Source organism: Hyperoodon ampullatus (assembly GCF_949752795.1).
Source record: "Hyperoodon ampullatus genome assembly, chromosome: 6".
Taxonomy (NCBI): Eukaryota; Metazoa; Chordata; class Mammalia; order Artiodactyla; family Ziphiidae; genus Hyperoodon; species Hyperoodon ampullatus.
The window spans coordinates 24,697,209-24,717,070 of record NC_136919.1 but is presented as its reverse complement, the minus strand read 5'-3'; the positions used below and the strand labels follow the sequence as shown (position 1 = coordinate 24,717,070).

The 19,862-nt window shown below is 44.2% G+C and overlaps 1 protein-coding gene across 1 annotated transcript; it reads right to left on the bottom strand.

The window, feature by feature from the left end:
• Nucleotides 1-6,429: 6,429 nt before the first annotated feature.
• Nucleotides 6,430-6,690, bottom strand: LOC307054791 (molybdopterin synthase sulfur carrier subunit-like; the record flags this gene model as incomplete). Its single annotated transcript, XM_079706681.1, has 1 exon — nt 6,430-6,690. The coding sequence occupies one exon, from the start codon at nt 6,688-6,690 to the stop codon at nt 6,430-6,432; it is 261 nt and encodes an 86-aa protein (XP_079562807.1).
• Between the last annotated feature and the right edge of the window lie 13,172 nt (nt 6,691-19,862).

Here is a 19,862-nt window from a genome sequence, read left to right as displayed (position 1 = left end):
ATAGTAAGTGACTGCAGCTCTCCCCGAGTACCAGGAATACATAAAAAACCCCACATAACATAAATTTACCACCTTAAGTGTACATTTCAGTAGTGTTAAGTACAATGTATTCATGTTATTGTGCAGAACTCTTTTTCGTCTTGCAGCACTGAAACTCTGAACCCATTAAACAACAACTCATCATTCCCCTCTCCTCCCAGACCCTGGCAACCATCATTCTGCTTTCTGCTTCTATGAAGTTGACTTCTCTAGGCATCTCATATAAGTGGAATCATACAGTATTTGTCTTTTTGTGACTGGCTTATTTCGGTTAGCATAATGTCCTCGAGGTTCATCCGTGTTGTAGCCTGTGTCAGAATTTCCTTCCTTTTTTACCAGGCAACTTTGAGGCAAGTTATGCACATTACTTCATGCATGTTAAATCATGTAATCCTCACAACGACCTTGTGAGGGAGGTACTAGTCTTGCCTTCGCCGTATTGAAGATGAGGATGTCGGAGGACAGTGAGATTCAGTTAACTGTCTCAAGGACTCCCAGCTGGTGGTGGAGCCAGGACTTAAACCCAGGCAGCCTGGCTCTAGGATCCATGCTCTTAACTACTCCTCCACATTTCCTCTCTCACTGTCAGAAGGAGCACAGAGGTGATCAGAGATTGGTGCATCTAAACAAACAATTCCAATGTTAAAGGGAAAAGAGCCATCATCAATTTCCAATGTTATCAATTTCCAATGTTAAAGGGAAAAGAGCCTTAGGTTGGAATCAGAAGCCTGGGGAGTGCATCTGGTTTCTGCTCTTGATGTTCTGTGACTATGAGTGAGTTCTTCCCCGTCCCTGTAGGGTGTCATTTTCCCCATCAGTAAAATGAGGTGGTTGGGCAAGATCATTTGTAAGGTGTCCCATGGGCAATTGAATCTGGGAAATCTGCTAAGGTTAAATATGTTTCCCTTTAAAGGAAACAAGCGTGGTTTTGGCCATGGTAAATACATAATTATTGCAGTTTTCTTTGAGAAAATCTTCCAGAGCGTGGAGCGGGGGAGAAGAGAAGAGGGATTAATTAAGGCAATTTTAGAGGAGCAGGAAGACAAAGACCACACTCTTTTTCGTTCTGTGAAAGAGCATCTTGAGGTTTGGGTGCATGGGCAATTCATCTCTGAATCTTCAGTAGTCTTGCAGCTTCCTCCGTGTAGCTGATACTCAGGAAATATTTGAATGTGCCTGAGTGACTGTGGCCGGCTAATCTGAATGCGTCCCTAATTTACACACCTTTGTCTCAAGGTGGGGCCGTTGTAATGGACCCCTGTCAGAGTATTCACAGGAAGGTGGAACTGGGAGGAGGGTAACTCCGGCGTATTGAGGAACTTCTATGAGCTGGGTGCATGCTACACATTTACTTTTTAAATAACAGCTTTATTGAGATATAATTCACATACCATACCATTCACCCACTTAAGGCACACTTCAGTGGTTTTTAGTATATTCGCAGAGGTGTGCAAGCATCATTGCCGTCAACATTAGAGCATTTTTATCACTTTCCTTAAACCCCGTACCTATTAGTAGTCTCTCCCCATTCCTCTTCAACTCCATCCTCTTCTTCCACATCCCCACACCTAAGCTTAGGCAACCACTAGTCTAATAGATTTTTCTATTCTGGACATTTCATATAAATGAAATCATACAATATATGGCCCTTTGTGGATGGCTTCTTTCACTCAGCATACTGGAATGTTTTCAAGATTCATCCATGCTATAGCATGAGTTAGCACTTAATTTCTTCTTATTGCTGGACAATAACCTATAGTATGGATATACTACGTTTTATTGATCCATTCATCAGTTGATGGACATTTGGATTCTTTCTACTTTTTGGCTAATATGAATAATGCTGCTATGAACGTTCATGTACAGGTTTTCGTGTGGACATGCTTTCATTTCTCTGGGGTATATATCTAGGAGTGAAATCATTGGATCACATGGTAACTCTAGGTTACCATTTTTTTTTTTTTTTTGCAGTATGCGGGCCTCTCACTGTCGTGGCCTCTCCCGTTGCGGAGCACAGGCTCGGGACGCGCAGGCTCAGCGGCCATGGCTCACGGGCCCAGCCGCTCCGCGGCATGTGGGATCTTCCTGGACCGGGGCACGAACCCATGTCCCCTGAATCGGCAGGCAGACTCTCAACCACTGCGCCACCAGGGAAGCCCTAGGTTACCATTTTTGAGAAAGTGCCAGACTATTTCCAAAGTGGCTGTACCATCTTACATTCACATCAGCAGTATATGAGGGTTCTATTTTTCCACATTCTTGCCAACAGGTGTGTAGTGGATTGAAAGGGAGCCCCCAAAAGATATGTCCATGTCCTAATCCCTGGAACTTGTGAATGTGACCTTATTTGGAAAAAGAGTCTTTGCAGATTTAATGAACTCCAAGATTTTGAGATCTGCCCTAAATCCAATGACAAATGCCCTTATGAAAGACACACAGAGGAGAGGAGACACAAAGAGAAGAGGAGAAGCCCATGTGAAGAAGGAGGCAGAGACTGGAGTGAGTAGCCACAAGCCAAGGAATACCAACAGCCCGCAGAAGAGGCAACAAATGGATTCAGATTTCCCTAAAGCCTCTGGAGGGAGCATGACCTTGCCAACACCTTGATTTTGAACTTCTAACTTCCAGAATTGTAACCATCTTCTTACAGGCCTCCTATCTCCAGCTTCTGCCCCCTCCAGCCCGCCCCCGACACCAGCAGCCAGAGGAACTTTCCTAAAGCACAGCTCTGATTATGATGCATCCCACCTCAAAAACATGCAGTGACAACTTACTGCCCACATGACAAGGTTTAAACTGTAAGCCTGGCATTCAAAGCCATCCCTGATCTGGCTCCTTTATCTTCTCCAAGCTCATTTCCTTCTTCCACCCTTCACACATCTTTCACTCCAACCAAACAGAGCTACTCACTCTTCACTCTTCCACAGATGTACACCTTGTCTTTGCTCTTTTTTTTTGGCCATGCTATGCAGCTTGTGGGATCTCAGTTCTCCAACCAGGGATTGAACCCATGCCCCCTGCAGTGGAAACATGGAGTCCTAACCACTGGACCACCAGGGAATTCCCTGCCTTTGCTCTTATTATCCCTTCTGCCTGGATTGCCCTTCTCACAGCACCTTTGTGGACTGAAGTCTTTCTGCTCTTCATGACTTGGCTCAGATGTCATCCCTCCATAAAGTCATCTCTTTTCTCCCAATTGGAAGTGATCTTTATTGCATTGTGTGTCTATCCTTGATTTCCTCACCTGCAGGGCCAGGGCTGCAGCAGTACACATCTCTGGGGATGGAGGTATTCACTTCATAGTCTATGAGATTGGTTTTCCTTAGAGTTGTACAGTAAAAACCACCTGTGCAGCCTTACATGGTCACTCTGGGTAGGTTTATGTTATCCACGGGAGTCTAGAGGGATGGTCTTATGAGCTTTTCAAGCACTTTTGCAAGATTTATTAGCTCCCAAACATGAAAAGAAAACTGCAAATCTGAAATTAATTGTAAGTTCTAAAGAAAAATTACTTACTTTACAGTAAAACATTTTTACACTAAAATGTAAAATGTTTACACTGAAAATTGTTTTTACAGTACAAAATTTTAAAATTTAACTGATGGGATACAGCTTCCAAAGAAAGAGTAATTAAAGTTGGTGATGATGATGATGATTGATGATAGGTAACATTTATTGAGTGCTTACATGTACTAGGTACTATTCTAAATGCTTTACACATTTTAAACTAATTTACTCCTTACAGCATTTTTATGAAATTGTGCTATTATCGTTTTTTCAAAGATATGGAAACTTAGGTGTAGCCTATGAATGTCTTAAAATGGCCCTGCTTGCCTGCATCATCCTCTAAGTTCTAGAGCACAGGGGCCATGAATGCCTCAGCGCTGTGTTCAGCTCAGGCCGTGGCATAGAATAGGTGCTCAGGGGCTGTAAAATGAAGGTACGAATGAATCATTGAGTTGAAGGTCTTCCACGGCATCTTAGATGTGTGATGTACATCTTTATGGGATGCATTGCCTTACCTTATAGTTTTTTTTTGTTCTTATCTCTATTACTAGGCTCCATGGAGACCTGGAGCATCATTCTGGATACAGGTCTATTGGTTGTTCTGCAGAAGCGGGCATCTGCTGTTTTTAACATAAATATTCTATGCAAATAATGAGCAAAAGAGAACAGGGGTGACTACATTATTATTGGACAAAATAGATTAAGTTATAATTATACATGTGAAATAATTATCCCAATCAAACTAACATATCCATCACCTCCCATAGTTACCATTTTGTGTGGGTGGTGAGAACACTTGGGATTTACTTTCTTAGCAAAATTCAAGTATATAATACGTTATTATTAACTACAGACACCATAATGTACATTAAGTTTCCAGAACTTATTCATCTTATAACTGAAAATTTGTACCCTTTGATGGATATCTCTCCACCATTCTACTCTCTGTTGCTATGAGTTCTACTTGTTTTTGTTTGTTTGTTTTTCAGATTCCACATGTAAGTAAGATCATGTGACGTTTGTCTTTCTGTGTCTGGCTTATTTTACTCAGCATAATGTTCTTCAGGTTTATCCATGTTATTGCAAGTGGCAGGATTTTCTTTCTTTTTTTTTTCAAGGCTGAATAATATGCCATAGTATGTATGTACCACATTTCTTTACCAATTTATCTGTTGATGGACTCAGGTTGTTTCCATACCTTGGCTATTGTGAATAATGCTTCAGTGAACACCAGAGTGTGGATATCTCTATGAGGTAGTGATTCTATTCGCTTCAGATATGTATCCAGAAGCGGGATTGCTCTGTCATATGATAGTTCTATTTTTAATTTTTTTTTTTTCCAGTACGTGGGCCTCTCACTGTTGTGGCCTCTCCCGCCGCGGAGCACAGGCTCCGGACGCGCAGGTTCAGCAGCCATGGCTCACGGGCCCAGCCGCTCCGTGGCATGTGGGATCTTCCCAGACTGGGGCACGAACCCGTGTCCCCTGCATCGGCAGGCGGACTTTCAACCACTGCGCCACCAGGGAAGCCCTATTTTTAATTTTTTTGGGAACCTTCACACTGTTCTCCACAGTGGCTGCACCAATTTGTATTCCCACCAACAGGGCACAAGAGTTCGGTTTCCTCCACATCCTCACCAACACTTGTTATCTCTTGACTTTTAGATAATAGCCATCCTACAGGTGTGGTTTTGATTTGCATTTCCCTGATGGTTAGTGATGTTGAGCATCTTTCCATGTACCTGTTGGCCATCTGTATGTCTTTTTTTAAGAAATGTCTGTTGAGGTCCTTTGCTCATTTTAAAAATCGGGTTATTTGCTCTTTTGCTGTTGAGTTGTATGAATTCTTTTTTAAAAAACTTTAAAAATCATGTTTATTTAGCTTATTTTAAAAATATATAAATTCTAAAAATATTTCATACCAAGAGTATTCGATAAGGACTTTTTATACCTTCCAGTTCTGCCTACATTCTCAAAACACATCCCTGACACCAATGACATCACTGGGCATAGGGGTAAGGGGTTGGGGGCAGCCCCTGAGACAGTCACTGAGGAGGGCCACACCTCAGTGTAAGTCAAGTTACAGTTAGAACTTAGTCATAGAATAATATGTCTAACACAGGCATCTTTCCTTACATTTAAATTATTCTTCCATTTTTTCCCTAAAGCCTTTCTTTCCTCTCTAAGCCCTCATCCTAAGCACGCATTTATTTTGCTTATTCATTTTGCTTTTTTTTCTCTCTTTTGCTCCACTGGTGTGACATAAAAGATTATGTTCAGTAAACTATCTTCTGGAGAAGAAAAATCAAAACATGATCAAAGATAAGACTTTTTTTTTTAAAGATAAGAATTTACCAAGTTTAAATTTTAGGACTCTAAAAACCTAAGTGGTTTAACCATCAGTTGCCCAAAAGCATTCTTTGTTTCTTTTCCAAGATGATGATGATTCTTCATACATTTCCTTTTTCGATATGGGTACCTTGGCTTTTAAAATATCAATGGCATAGCTCACCGCTTCGAGGGATGCAGCCCTATGGGCTGAGGACACAGCATAATGATTGCTTCTGACACTGGAACTAAGCCAAGTCGATGGAACACTGCTATGTGTTTGGCCATTTCTGCCTAATGTCACTACAAATTTTTCTGACTTCATTTTCTGCCATTGGTAGATATGCTTCATATTCTAAGCTAATGACTTTTTTCCCTTCGATGTTATTCCTTGTAGTTCCTACAAATAGGGAGATTGCACCACAGAGTGGAGAAATCACAAGCTGTGAGACTTCATCTACTGAAAGTTTCTCAGATGTGAATTTTATTATACCTTTAGATTTCTCTTCAACTTCATTTATATCTTTCCCAGGTGGCTCAAAAGCACTATCCTCCACTAATGGGGGGGGGGGATAATGGCAATTTTGTCTCCTGATTGAAGCAGGAGGAGCTGATCTCCAAGCTCGACATATTCTTGAGGAACAGCAAACATCACCTGATTTCTGACATCAGTCAGTCCAGAATGGTGCGTTTCTATCTCATTCCACAGCTGCAATGCTTTTATTTCTTGTGGCACAGAAATGGTCTCTGAGCGAATTCCTGTTATTTCAGCACTTTTTGCAAAATATAACACTTCCACCTGGCACCATGGCACCATCCCGCCAGGGAACCCTAGCCCGGTATCCCCAAATTCTTTATATATTTGGGGTATTAACTCTTTATCAGATATATGGTTTGCAAATATTTTCTCCCATTCCATAGGTTGCCTTTTCATTTTGTTGATTGTTTCCTTTGCTGTGCAGAAACTTATTAGTTTGATGTAGTCTCATTTGTTATTTTTGTTTTTGTTGCCTGTGCTTTTGGAGATAAAATAGATTTTAAGCAAAAAGTTTACAAGAGACAGAGAAGGACAATATATATTGATAAAAATTTAATCCATCAATAAGTATTAAATTAGGTAACAACTATAAACATATATACACCTGAAAATAGAGTCCCAAAATATCTGAAGCAAAAATGGATAGACTTGAAGGGAGAAAGAGACAATTCTACAATAATAGTTGGAGACTAGCTGTATTTGGAATATCATTCTTCTCCAACTAGTTCAGGCAATTCAAGTTTGAAGAAAGAGAGTTAATTGCAGAGCAATGAGTCACCATGGCTTTCAGAGACAGGACGAGTGGGGAATAAAGGCAAATTCAGAATAAGTGGATGGATGTTGCAGCACACCTCTGAAGTTGAGAGCATGACAGTTCAACTGGTGTACAATCACGAGTTTGAAAACAAATTGCTATATTCACATCGCTGGTAGCGGGCATGGGGAATAGCACCTCATCCATAGCAACTTGGGGACTGACTGGAATTTCTTTGGCTGGTAGCTGCTCTCACTTTGGAAGGGCCTCTGGTCCCCGTGTGAGATTCCTCAGCCCCTTCCTGAATACTACTATGTGCCGGGCACTGGTAGGGTACCAGGGATATGAAATGAATGAGATAAGGAATGAAGTACTGACACATGCCACAACATGGATGAATTTCAAAAAACATTATGCTAAGTGAAAGAAGCCAGACACAAAAGACCACATATCATCTGATTCCATTTACATGAAAGGTCCAGGAAAAGCAAATCCATCGAAACAGAAGGCAGATTAGTGGTTGCCTGGGGCTGGGGATGGGAATGGGGAGTGATGGGCATGAGGGAAATTAGGGGGGTGATGGAAATGTTCTCAAACTGGACTATGGTGGAGGTTGTGCAGCTCTGTAAATTTATGTTATAAATCATTGAATTGTACACTTAAAATAGTGAATTTAATGGTGTATAAATTATACTTCAATTAAGTTTAAAATAAATCATGAGGTCCCTGTCTCTTCTTCTGGAATGTGGACCTTCCTCAGGAAGAGGAACTTGCAGGACACACGTTGGACACATTGGGGTGGAGCCAGCATGTATAGGACACAGTGCTAGGCACTTGAGAGGAGGAGGGGGAAGGGCAGGGAGATGTGTGCTTGACCCATTTTCACTTTGGGAAACACGTGCTGCACACGCTGTACAATTTATTCCTCCCCCAAAAGCAAAAGATTCATGCATAGCCCAGGAGAGGACCACCAGGACCCTGCCAGTGTCTGCAGTGATTGGTCTGTGCTATCCTGGTGGTTTTTTTTTTTTTTTTTTTTTTTTTGCGGTACGCGGGCCTCTCACCGTTGTGGCCTCTCCCGTTGCGGAGCACAGGCTCCGGACGCGCAGGCTCAGCGGCCATGGCTCATGGACCTAGCTGCTCCGCGGCATGTGGGATCTTCCTGGACCGGGGCATGAACCTGCGTCCCCTGCATCGGCAGGTGGACTCTCAACCGCTGTGCCACCAGGGAAGCCCCCTGGTGTTTTTTTGATAGCCACGGGTGGGAATTTCAGCCCACCCCAGCCAGTCTCAGAACATGGAGGCCTAGAAGGGGAAAGGGCTGTGACCCTGGTTCAGACAGCAACTGGGTGGATTTAAACCCAGGTCTCCAGCACCCCATGCTCCTGCTTCTTCCCAACAGGTCTCTCTGGGCTCCTGCATAGCAGGCTCTTTAGGACAAGGCTGGGAGGACCTGGGCTGACTCAGAGGCATGGTCTTTCTCTTCTGAGATGGTGGAAATCTGGGCTTGAGGTCAAGATCTGACACTGGGGGAAAGATATCATGTTCTTTCTCTTGGGGATCAAGCGTCTGTGTCTGCACAATGGGGGCGTGAGATGAGGTGAGCTCTCCTGAGCACTGATCTCTTCTGAATAAAGGCCTTACTCTAGGGAGCTTGGTAGTTCCAACCTGCCCAGGAGCCTGGGACATCCCAACCTCTGGGCCAGCCCTTGGAGGTGAGTCACAGGGAAGAAGATAATTCCATTATGGAAGGGGGCCACCCACTGGGGCTTTATTATCCAACAAAGTAGTAAAGTAATTGCCTCCATTTATCCAGTGCCTAGTATGAACCAGACACTGTGGTAGGTGCTTCCCTGGCTTTATCCCACTTAATCCTCAAAGTAGCAGGCAAAAGGTAAGTGGTATTATTTGTATTTTACAAAAGAGGAAACTGAGGCTTAGAGAGGTGAGGCAACCTAGTATGCATTCCCTACCCACATCTGCCTCTCAAAATCTTACTCATGGCTCGAGACCCAACCCTGGCGCCATAGCTCTCCTTGGAGCCACCTCAATGCCTCTGCTGTATCTGTCTCCCATGGCACTTTAGGCTGTGGACTGTGGTTCTCTGAATTTGTGTCAGTTGCCCCATGAAGCTGGGAGCTCCTGGAGGGCAGGAAGCTGGCCCAACTGGCCTCTGCCTCCCCAGAGTCTGGCCATGCCTTCAGGGAATGTGGGTTGGATTGCCTCTCAATATGCAAATTGGGTCAAGACTCACAGATAACAATAAGAAGGAAGATGACAAGGTCAGGAATGGTGAAAGGAAGTTGTAATCCTCATATCCACCCTATGATGTAGGACTAATGATTCCCATTAAAAAACAATGAGGAAATCATCCCGAGAGCCTGAGTTAGTTTACTGAGGTCACACTGCCAGCAAGTGGAGGAACTAGATTCAAGCCCTGGCCTGTCTGATTCCAAAGCCCATGTTTTGGGACTTCCCTGGTGGTCCAGTGGGCAAGACTCCACGCTGCCAATGCAGGGGGCTTGGGTTCGATCCCTGTTCGGGGAACTAGATCCCACATGCATGCCGCAACTGAGTTCAGATGCTGCAACTAAGAGTCCACATGCTGCAACTAAAGATCCCGCATGCTGCAAGGAAGATCCCGTGTGCCGCAACTAAGACCTGGCGCAGACAAAATGAAGGAGGGAAGGAGGGAAGAATGGAAGGAGGGAAGGAAAGAAGGAAGGAAGGGAGGAGGGAAAAAATTGTAGCTTCAAAGCCCATGTTCTTTTCATTGTTCTAGGGGAGTTGCTGGATTTTCTATCTTTCAGGATAGCAGTTTGTCATGATTAATTTCTTCTATTGGAATTCAAGCTCCCTGAGGGCAGCGATTGGGGTGGATTCACCTTCCTCTCTACAGAGCTGGGCACATACAAATAACAAAGAATTGTGGAAGTGATTAAATTGAGTGCACTAAAATTTTCAGAAACAGCTGTGGTGAAGGAGAAGCCAGTAAATAGTGGTACCCCAATTAACCACCTTTTTGAGGGTGAAGAGAGGGTGACCAGCTGTCTCCCAGGGCTCACTGCTGCTTTGCCCTGTGCCACTGCCTCACCCCTGCAGGTTGAGGAGGTGAGAGCCAAAGGGGAAGTTGGCTGTCTTCTCACTAATGCCTTTGACTCACTGACTTATTCAGCAAATGTTTATTGACTATCTCTACGCATTAGTAACATCTTCAGCTGAGACAGTCACGGCCGTAGGAGTCTCTTTTTGGTGCCATGTGGAAAGACCTTTGGGTCACACCTTTATGTGCTGTGGGCAAATTGCCAGTCGATGAGGTGGGCTAGAAAGAGGCTCAGGATAGCTGGGCTCAAGTCCTAATTTTGCTGCTCCCTTGGACAAGTCACATCCACTCTCAGTGTCCACACTAATCTATGTTATTGCATTTACCACATTATTACATTGTAATTATATATGGTTTCTGCAGTCTCTTTCCATACCACGAGTTCCCTGAGGAGAGGACAGTGGCTATGTCATCTTTGTTTTCCCAGTCACTGTCTTGTGTATCATACCTGGTGCATCATAAACTCTTAGTAGTAGTAATAATAGTATAGTACTGATGATAGTAAAATTTCTCCATTTATGGAGAGCTAACCACGTGCCAAGCACTGTTTTATGTGCTTTTGTGTTGTAACTCATTTAATCCTTGTAACAAGTCTATTAATGAAACAGTATTATTATCTCTGCAGATGAGAAATCTGAGGCACAGAGAGGTTAAGTAACTCGCCCAAAGTCACACAGTAAGTGGCAGAGGCAGGGTTTATGTTCAGTTCCTCTGTCCACAGTTCATGGTATAAACCACTCGTACAACATGGTCTGTTTGAAGAACGGAACAAGTTGTGAAATGAGGCCCTCCAAGGTCTCTTTAGCTCTGATTTCCTGTGAGTCTCAAAAATGCCTCTCAGCAGACTGCAGAAAGGGACATCTGCTCTGGCATGGCCGTGTAGACCAGGGAAACAGGTCCACACTGGTAAACAGTGGGGTCTGCTGAGAGTAGGAGTTTGAAAGCTGACTGTGGCACTTATGGCTGTGACCTTGAGAAAGTTATTTAACCTCCTTGAACTTCAGTTTCCTCACAGGGCAAAGGACAGTAATAGCTACATTGTAGCACTGTTGGAAGAATAACATAAAAATACAAAAAAACAAAAAGCGAATATCTTATGGAAAGTGCTTAACACAGAGGAAGCTCTCTACAGAAAACTGTGGAGTTTGGAATGTAATTGTTACAGAGTTGGAGATGCTTTATTTTTTTTAATTTTAAAAAAATTTATTTATTTATTTATTTTTGGCTGTGTTGGATCTTCGTTGCTGCGCATGGGCCCTTTCTAGTTGCAGCAAGGGGGGGCTACTCTTCGTTGCGGTGTGCGGGCCTCTCATTGCAGTGGTCTCTCCTGTTGCAGAGCATGGGCTCTAGGCGCGCAGGCTTCAGTAGTTGTGGCACATGGGCTCAGTAGTTGTGGCTCAGGGGCTGTAGAGTGCAAGCTCAGCAGTTGTGGCACACGGGCTTAGTTGCTCTGTGGCATGTGGGATCTTCCCGGACCAGGGCTCGAACCCATGTCCCCAGCATTGGCAGACGGATTCTTAACCACTGCCCCACCAGGGAAGTCCCTAGAGATGCTTTAGAACAGAGCTTGGTGGGGGATTCAGGTGGGTCAACTTCTCAAAGATTAGTATGAGAGATCATAAAAAATGAAGTGAATCCAAGGGTGGTCTGCTTTCTGGATGTATGGACTTTGGATGGAAATCTAGCAGGTTGCCTTTGTGTGGTGAGTGTGTGTGTGTCTATGTAGGGAGACTTGGGGTCAGTTGCTGGGGATGGGGTGGGAACATATGTTGGACCGAGCAGAGACCAGGGAGTGAGGAAACATATTCAAATTCCAGCTCTGCCACTACCTTCCTGTGTGATGGAACAGGTTTGGCAAGTCACCAATCATCTTTGGGTTTCCAGTTCCCCAGTTCCAAGTTTAGGGGGTTGAATCTGAAGAGCTCCAAAATCTCAGTGAATACTACCAGTTTAGAAATTCCCAAGCCAAATTCCTCGATGAATGAAAATTCCTCTAGTATCCATTTCTACTGAAAGAGCAACTGGTTTTTCTTCCCGCTGGCATTGCTATGTATATGAATTGGATACAGGTGAGAGGCATTTTGTTCTGGCATTTAGGTCCCTCCTCTCTCAAGTTGGTGAAGAGCTCCAAGAGGCCCAACTATCCCAGCCAGGTTGACTCAGGCCTCTGGATAAAAATATCCAATCAGTCAACCAGCATTTACTTTATTAAAAAAAAAAAAAAAATTCATGAGAATTCCCTGGTGGTCCAGTGGTTAGGACTCCACGCTTTCACTGCTGAGGGCTCGGGTTTGATCCCTGGTGGGGGAACTAAGATCCTGCAAGCCTCGAGGCGTGGCCAAAAATCACATAATTAGAGAGTAACTACAGGATTATGGGAGAAAACACGGATAAGCAAAATGAACTAAATTAAAATCTCCCATAATCCCATGACATGATCATTAGTAACATTTTGGCATATATATATTTCCTGATGCTTTTTTCTGTGTAAAATTCATTTTAAACATTAGATCCTTACAGTGCATACCTAGCATTTTGCAACCTGCTTTTCCCCACCTAATATTATATTGTGCACGATTTTCCCCTATATTACATATACTCCTATATTTTTAATGGCTCAAAAGTATTCCATTGTATGGAGGTAATATTTATTTAACCAATCCCCTATTGGACCTTTTGGTTGTTTTCATTTTTCACTCTGATGAATATGTGTCTTTAAATATTTGGGTACATCTTTCAGGTTTTCTTAAATTTCTCAAAAAAGGAATTGCTGGGTTGAACAATATGGACATTTTAAAGGCTTTTGATACATGTTTCCTTTTGCTTTCTAGAAAGTTTGTATCAAAACGAATTCACCATGAGGTAAGAGTTCATGTATTCCTACTTTAAAAGCAAATAGGAGGGTCCCTAAGGTAGTTAGGGATTGGGGGTCTGGGGAAGCTATGCAAAAGAATTGTCCAGGGGGAGATCCATAGAACAAGTAGGACTTAGCCAAAGAGGGAATGTATTGATAAGTGTTCTCGACAGAGGGAACAGCATGTGAGAAGGCCCAGGGGCATGGCACTCTGAGAACAGAAATAAATTCCATGTGATTAGAGTCTGGAAAGCAGGCAAGTAACATGTGGCATGACATGAGAAGATTTGTATTTAGTAAGGGCACTTTGGCTTCAGTGTACAGGACTGATTGGGGGCAAGACTGGAGATGGAGTGACAAGTTAGGAGGCTGTTGCAGTCCTCCAAGTGAGCAATGTAGCAGTGGCCAAGACTGGGGTAGTGACAGTGGGAATGGAAAATAGACTGAAGGGACATTAAAGAGGTGGGAAGGACAGGACATAGTGATTGCTTGGACAGTAGGAGGATGAGAGAGAGGGAAGCCTTAAGGATGGCTCTCGGGTTTCTCCCTGACCTGGGAAGAATGGAGAGCCTAGACATCGCCCTCTGATTTTGGGTTAGGAAGATGATGTGTTCAGCTTGTAACATATTGAATGTGAGGTTCCTGTGGCACCCATCCGAGTGGAGGTGTCCTGTAAATATGTGGATCCATAGAAGAGAGGTCTGGACTGCATGTAGCTGCTGGGACCTGAAGTCTTGGAGAGGATTCAGTCATCAAGTCATCCCTCACCAAGGAACAGAGGGATGCCTAAGAGAGAACCCCAAGGCACACAAACTCCTAAGGGATGAGTAAGGGAGGAGGAATCTGCAACGAGACTGGGAAGGAGTAGCCAGAGAAGTGGGAAGAAAACCTGGAGTGCCTGTTGTCATGGAAGCCAAGGGAAAAGAATTTTTCAAGGACAGTGGCTGGCAGGATCTGATATAGGTATGACCCTCACACCTTTTCAAGGGCCACCTCATTTAATCCTCCCAACGGATTGTAGAAGTGGAGACCTTCATCACGCCATTTCGAAAGAGGAAACTGAAGACCAGAGAGGGTAGGCAAATTTTCCAAGGTCATTCAGCAAGTCAGTGGCAGACTAAACTTGAACCCAGGTCTTGATAGGCTGTGTGTGGGCCAGGTGGGAGAGGGTAGCATATAGAATTTTAGCGTGAGCTCCTGGAGTGGGTGATAAGAGAAATAATTAATGGCCACCACTCATCGTGTACCCAGTGTGTACTTGGCACTGCTCCAGGCCTCACCTGCACTATTTCTGAGCCTCAAAACCACAAGGAGAAGTAGTGATTTTACTCCTTGTGCACAGAGGAGCCTGGGGACCGGAAGCGAAGTGACATCCGAGATCACACACCATGGCAGGTGGCAGGACCGCGTTGGGAACCCAGGTCTTCCCCATTCCCAGCAACGATCGCGGCGGCCCTTTCCCGAGGAGCGGCGCGGTGTCTCCAGCGGGAACACCCGGAGGCGCCCCCTGAGACCCCCGCCCGCCCCTCGCCCCCGCGCGCATGCCTGGCCGCTGAGGCGTGAGAGCAGCCGCCCGGAGCCCTCCCTCCCGCGCACCTTGCACAACCGGCCCGGATAAGTGCTGCGTCTCTGGGCAATTATCGCCCTCCCGCCGCCGCCGCCGCAGGGGATGGCCGGCAGAAGGCCAAAGGCCAAGGGACTCCCAGCCACCCAAGAAGAGCGGTACCCACCGGTGGGACCAGCCACCAGCTCTACGCGCGACTGCACAACGCCAGGCCGTGGGGAGCGGAAGACGGGGAGGCGGCGCGGGCGATGACGTCACGCGCAGCGGCCCCGAACCCACGGCTTCTGCCCGGCGGGCCACCCCGCACCGCGGACCTCCGGGAGAAAGCCGGGCGTGGCTGTGCGTGCGCTGCCAGGTAGTCTCCTGAAAAGCATTCTTTTCCTTATTTTCATCTTCATTTCTTCGTTTTTTTCCTTCTCCCTCTCTTCTTTTCCTCTTCGTCCCTGTATTCCTCCCTCTTCCTCCCATTACTTCCTCATCCCTTCCTCTTTCCTTCTTCCTTCCTTTTCCCCTTGTCCCTCCTCCCTCCATCCTTTCTCTTTCCTTCTCTTCCTTCCTCTATCTCTTCCTCCCTAACTCCTTCCCTACTCCCTTCTCCTTCCTTCCTCCCTCTCCCCTTTCCTTCCTCTCCTCCTTCCTTTCTTTCTCCCTGCCTCTCCTTCCTCCCTTTTTCATTTCTTCACTTTTGAAAATAATTTTTAATTTCTAATTATGGTAAAAAGCACATAATATAAAATTTACCAACTTAACCATGTTTAAGTGTACAGTCAGTAGTGTTAAGTACATTCACGTTGTGGTGCAACCAGTCTCCACAACTATTTCATCTTGCAAAACTGAAACTATATACCCACCCATTGAAAAACAACGCCCCATTTCCCCCTCCCCCCAGCCCGTGGTAATCACATTCTACTTTCTTTTTCTTCATTTCTTCCCTTTGCTTTTTTGTGCCCTTCTTTCTTTTCCTTTACCTCTCTTTTTTCTTCCCCTCCCTCTTTCCATCTTTCTCTCTTTCTTTTCTTAAAAACCTGTTGGCCCCGCTGCATTCTTGCCAGCCCTCTACAGCCTCTGTCAGGGGCTGGACCAAGAGGCCTGTAAGCGAGGCTGTTAGAGGGCTGGTGAATCATCACTCCTCTCCGGTGTGTTAGGGCCAGTGGGCGGCCCCTGGAAGCCTCACCTGGAGATTGGATGGTAGGCAAACATGTCCAGCAAGGAACTTTTGCCAGGAAGAGTTAATTAGAGAGAGGCCCTGACTCCACGGTCAGGCTGGGAGCCGCTGTGTCCTCTGGGCCTTCCCCAATCCTGGGGCTCCCCTTCCAGACAGTGCAAGACAGCGTGATGATGGTGATGGTGGTGATAAGTTGGACTGACACAAAACTTTATAGTTTACAAAGCAATTCCATAGACATGATCTCATTCTTGTTCTCACAACAATCCTGGGAGGTAAGCCTTACTATTCCTTTTACAGGTGAGGAAACTGAGCCTCGGAAAGGTGAAGGGATTTGTGTATGGTTGTGGAGCAGTATTGGCAAGGTGGGGACCCAGATTTGTATCACAAAAGCAGGAAAAAAAGGGGCTAGGTCAGTGTTTAAAACATCTTTTAAAAAGTCATTGCTCCCTCTTCTGTGTTCCCATAGCACCTTGTTTAGACCTCTTGAGTGTAGGCCCCACCTGATGGGTTTCTTCAACACCTGGGCCTAATGGGCAGATACTGAATGAGTGAGTGGTGGAGGTATTTGATGGTATGCATAGCAAGTGTAAAAAAGTTGATATGTAGGCCACTTAGAGACTTTTAAAAGTCAAGTAGAGTTGCCACCCAGCTGTCCCTGGGTTATCTGGAATTGTGGCTCTCCATTCAGGGAACATATTGAGAGAATAGAGGACTTCTAAGTGTGGATGGAGTTGCAGTTTTCCCACCTTTTCTGGGTAGAACCTCTGGCTCCCGGACAGTTCACATTCTTTTTTTCGTTATTTTTTTGAGGTACGTGGGCCTCTCACTGCTGTGGCCTCTCCCGTTGCGGAGCATGGGCTCCGGACGCACAGGCTCAGCAGCCATGGCTCACGGGCCCAGCTGCTCCGTGGCATGTGGGATCTTCCCGGACCGGGGCACAAACCCGTGTCCCCTGCATCGGCAGGCGGACCCCCAACCACTGTGCCACCAGGGGAGTCCCACATTCTTTGAGTACGTTCTGTTTCAATCCTTTTGTCATTTGTTGGTGTGGAAATAATTTTATGCATGGGTAATTGTGGTAGATTATTAATGTTCACCAATATCCACTTCTTCCCTACATCATGCAATCTCCAGTCCCCTTGAAGTAAAGCATGGTCACATGACTATTTTTGGCCAATAAATATGATTACAAGGGGGTGTTTGTCACCTGTGGACTGGAGCTTTGAGTCGCAGGTGCTTGACTCTTTAGTTCTCTCTTCTCCGGCTGCATTGACTAAGGAGGCCACATTCCAGGATGTTGGAGCTTTATTGGCCTGGGTCTCAGGGAGACTACCATGACCATGACCCCCATCAATTGTTACGGATTTGCAGGGTGAGTGAGAAATAAACCTCAGTGGTATTAAGCTGCTCAGATTTGGGCTGTTTGTTACCGTAGTTTATTCTAGCCTATTCTGTCCAATACAGTCATCGATAGAGCAATCAGTATAACACATTGAGTGCTTAGTCAATTTTTAAATTTTATTTACTTTTATTTTTGGCTGTGTTCGGTCTTCATCGCTGCGCACAGGCTTTCTCCAGCTGCGACAAGAGGGGGCCACTTTTCGTTACGGTGTGTGAGCTTCTCATTGCGGTGGCTTCTCTTGTTGTGGAGCATGGGCTCTAGGGCGTGTGGGCCCCAGTAGTTGTGGTGCATGGGCCCAGCAGTTGTGGCTCGCGGGTTCCAGAGTGCAGTCTCAGTAGTTGTTGCGCACGGCCCTAGTTGCTCCGCGGCATGTGGGATCTTCCTGGACCAAAGATCAAACCCGTGTACCCTGCACTGGCAGGCGATTCTTAACCAATGTGCCACCAGGGAAGTCCCTGGAACAAGATTTAAATTTTTTTTTTTTTTTTTTTTTTTTTTTTTTTTTGCGGTATACGGGCCTCTCACTGTTGTGGCGTCTCCCGTTGCGGAGCACAGGCTCTGGATGCGCAGGCTCAGCGGCCATGGCTCACGGGCCCAGCCGCTCCGCGGCATGTGGGATCTTCCTGGACCGGGGCACGAACCTGTGTCCCCCGCATCGGCAGGCGTAGTCTCAACCACTGCGCCACCAGGGAAGCCCCAAGATTTAAATTTTTTAAAGACAAATTTATAACTGCACAATCTAGTAGAAAATAAAAGCATGATTTAGATTTTCTTCCTTAAACATTCCTTATCACATATACTTTAGAAAATGTTTTTAAGAGCATCATTGAGATATAATTGAAATATTATAAACTCCACGTATTTAAAGTGTATAATTTGGTAAGTATTGACATGTGTATGTACCTGTGAAACAATTACTCCAATCATGATAGTGAATATGTCCCCTACCTGCAAAAGGTTTCTTGTGTCCTTTTGAAACCCCTCTGTCCTATCCCTAGTCACAAGGCAACCACAGATCTGCTTTCGTCACTATAGCTTAATTTGCATTTCCTAGAATTTTATATAAAGGGTACCATTCAATACGTGCTCATTTTTGCCTGTCTTCTTATACCTTAGTATAATTCTTTTGAGATTCTTCCAGATTGCTGAATATGTCAATAACTCATTCTTTTTATACTGCTGAATACTATTCCATTGTAAGGATAGACCACAATTTGTTTATCCATCCTCTATTGATGGACTTTGGTTATTTCCAGTTTTGGGCTATTAGAGTAAAATTGTTATGAAAATTTGTGTACAAGTCTTTGTGTGGACATGTGCTTCCATTTCTCTTGGGATACCTAGGAAAGGAATGGCTGGATCATATGGTAGTTGGTGTATGCTGAACTTTCTAAGAAAGATTAGTCCTTTGGTCTTTTTAACCTTAATCATTTTAATAGGTGTGCAGTGTATCTCATTGTGGTTTTTAAAATTGTGATAAAATACAGAAAAACATAAAATTCACTATTTTAAGCATTTTAAAGTGTGCAGTCCAGTGGCATTTAGTATATTCACAATACTGTGAACCATCGCCACTGTGGTTGCAGAATATTTTCATCACCCCCAAAGGAAACTCCATATCCATTAAGAAGTCACTCCCTATTCCCCACTCCCCCAGTCCCAGGCAACTACTCATCTGTTTATTGTCTTTATAGATTTGCCTATTCTGGATATTTCATAATGGAATATGAAATAAATGGAATAATGCAACATTAGTCCTTTATGACTAGCTTCTTCCACTTAGCTTGTTTTTGTAGTTCATGTTTGTAGCATGTATCAGTACTTCATTCCCTTTTGTGGCTGGATAATATTCCATTGCATGTGTATACCACATTTTATTTACCCTTTCGTCAGTTCATGGACATTTGGGTTTTTTTCTACTTTTGGGGTATTATGAATAGTGCTGCTATGAACATTTTAAAAATTTAAAATTTTATTGTGGTAAGAACACTTAACATGAGATTTACCTTTTTAACAAATTTTTAAGTGTATAATACATTTTTGTTGACCCTAGGTACTGTGTATAGGTGTTTGTTTGAGCATCTATTTTCAGTTGTTTTAGCTATATATGTGGGAGCAGAACTCCTAGATCACATGGTAATTTTATGTTAAATTTTTTGAGGAACCACCAAACAGTTTTCCACAGTGGCTGTATCATTTTACATTCCCACCAGTGAGGCATCAGGGTTCTAATTTCCTTGCAAACATTTATTTTCCTTTTTTTTTGGATAATAGCCATCCTAATGGGTGTGAAGTGGCATCTCATTTTGTGTCCTTTGTTTTTGAAAGATAATTTCACTGCATGTAGAATTCTGGGTTGCTAGTGTTTTCTTTCAGATGTTAAAGATTTTGCTGTACTCTTTTCTAGCTTGCATTGCTTTCAACAACAAATCTGCCATCATCTTTGTCCTCCACTGTATATAATGTGTCTCTTTCTCAGAGTACTTTCAAGATTTTCTCTATGTCATTTGTTTTGAGCAAGTTGATTATGATATGCCTTGGTGTAGTTTTCTTCATCTTTCTTCTGTTTGGAATTCACTTGGCCTCATGGATCTGTATATTTAGAG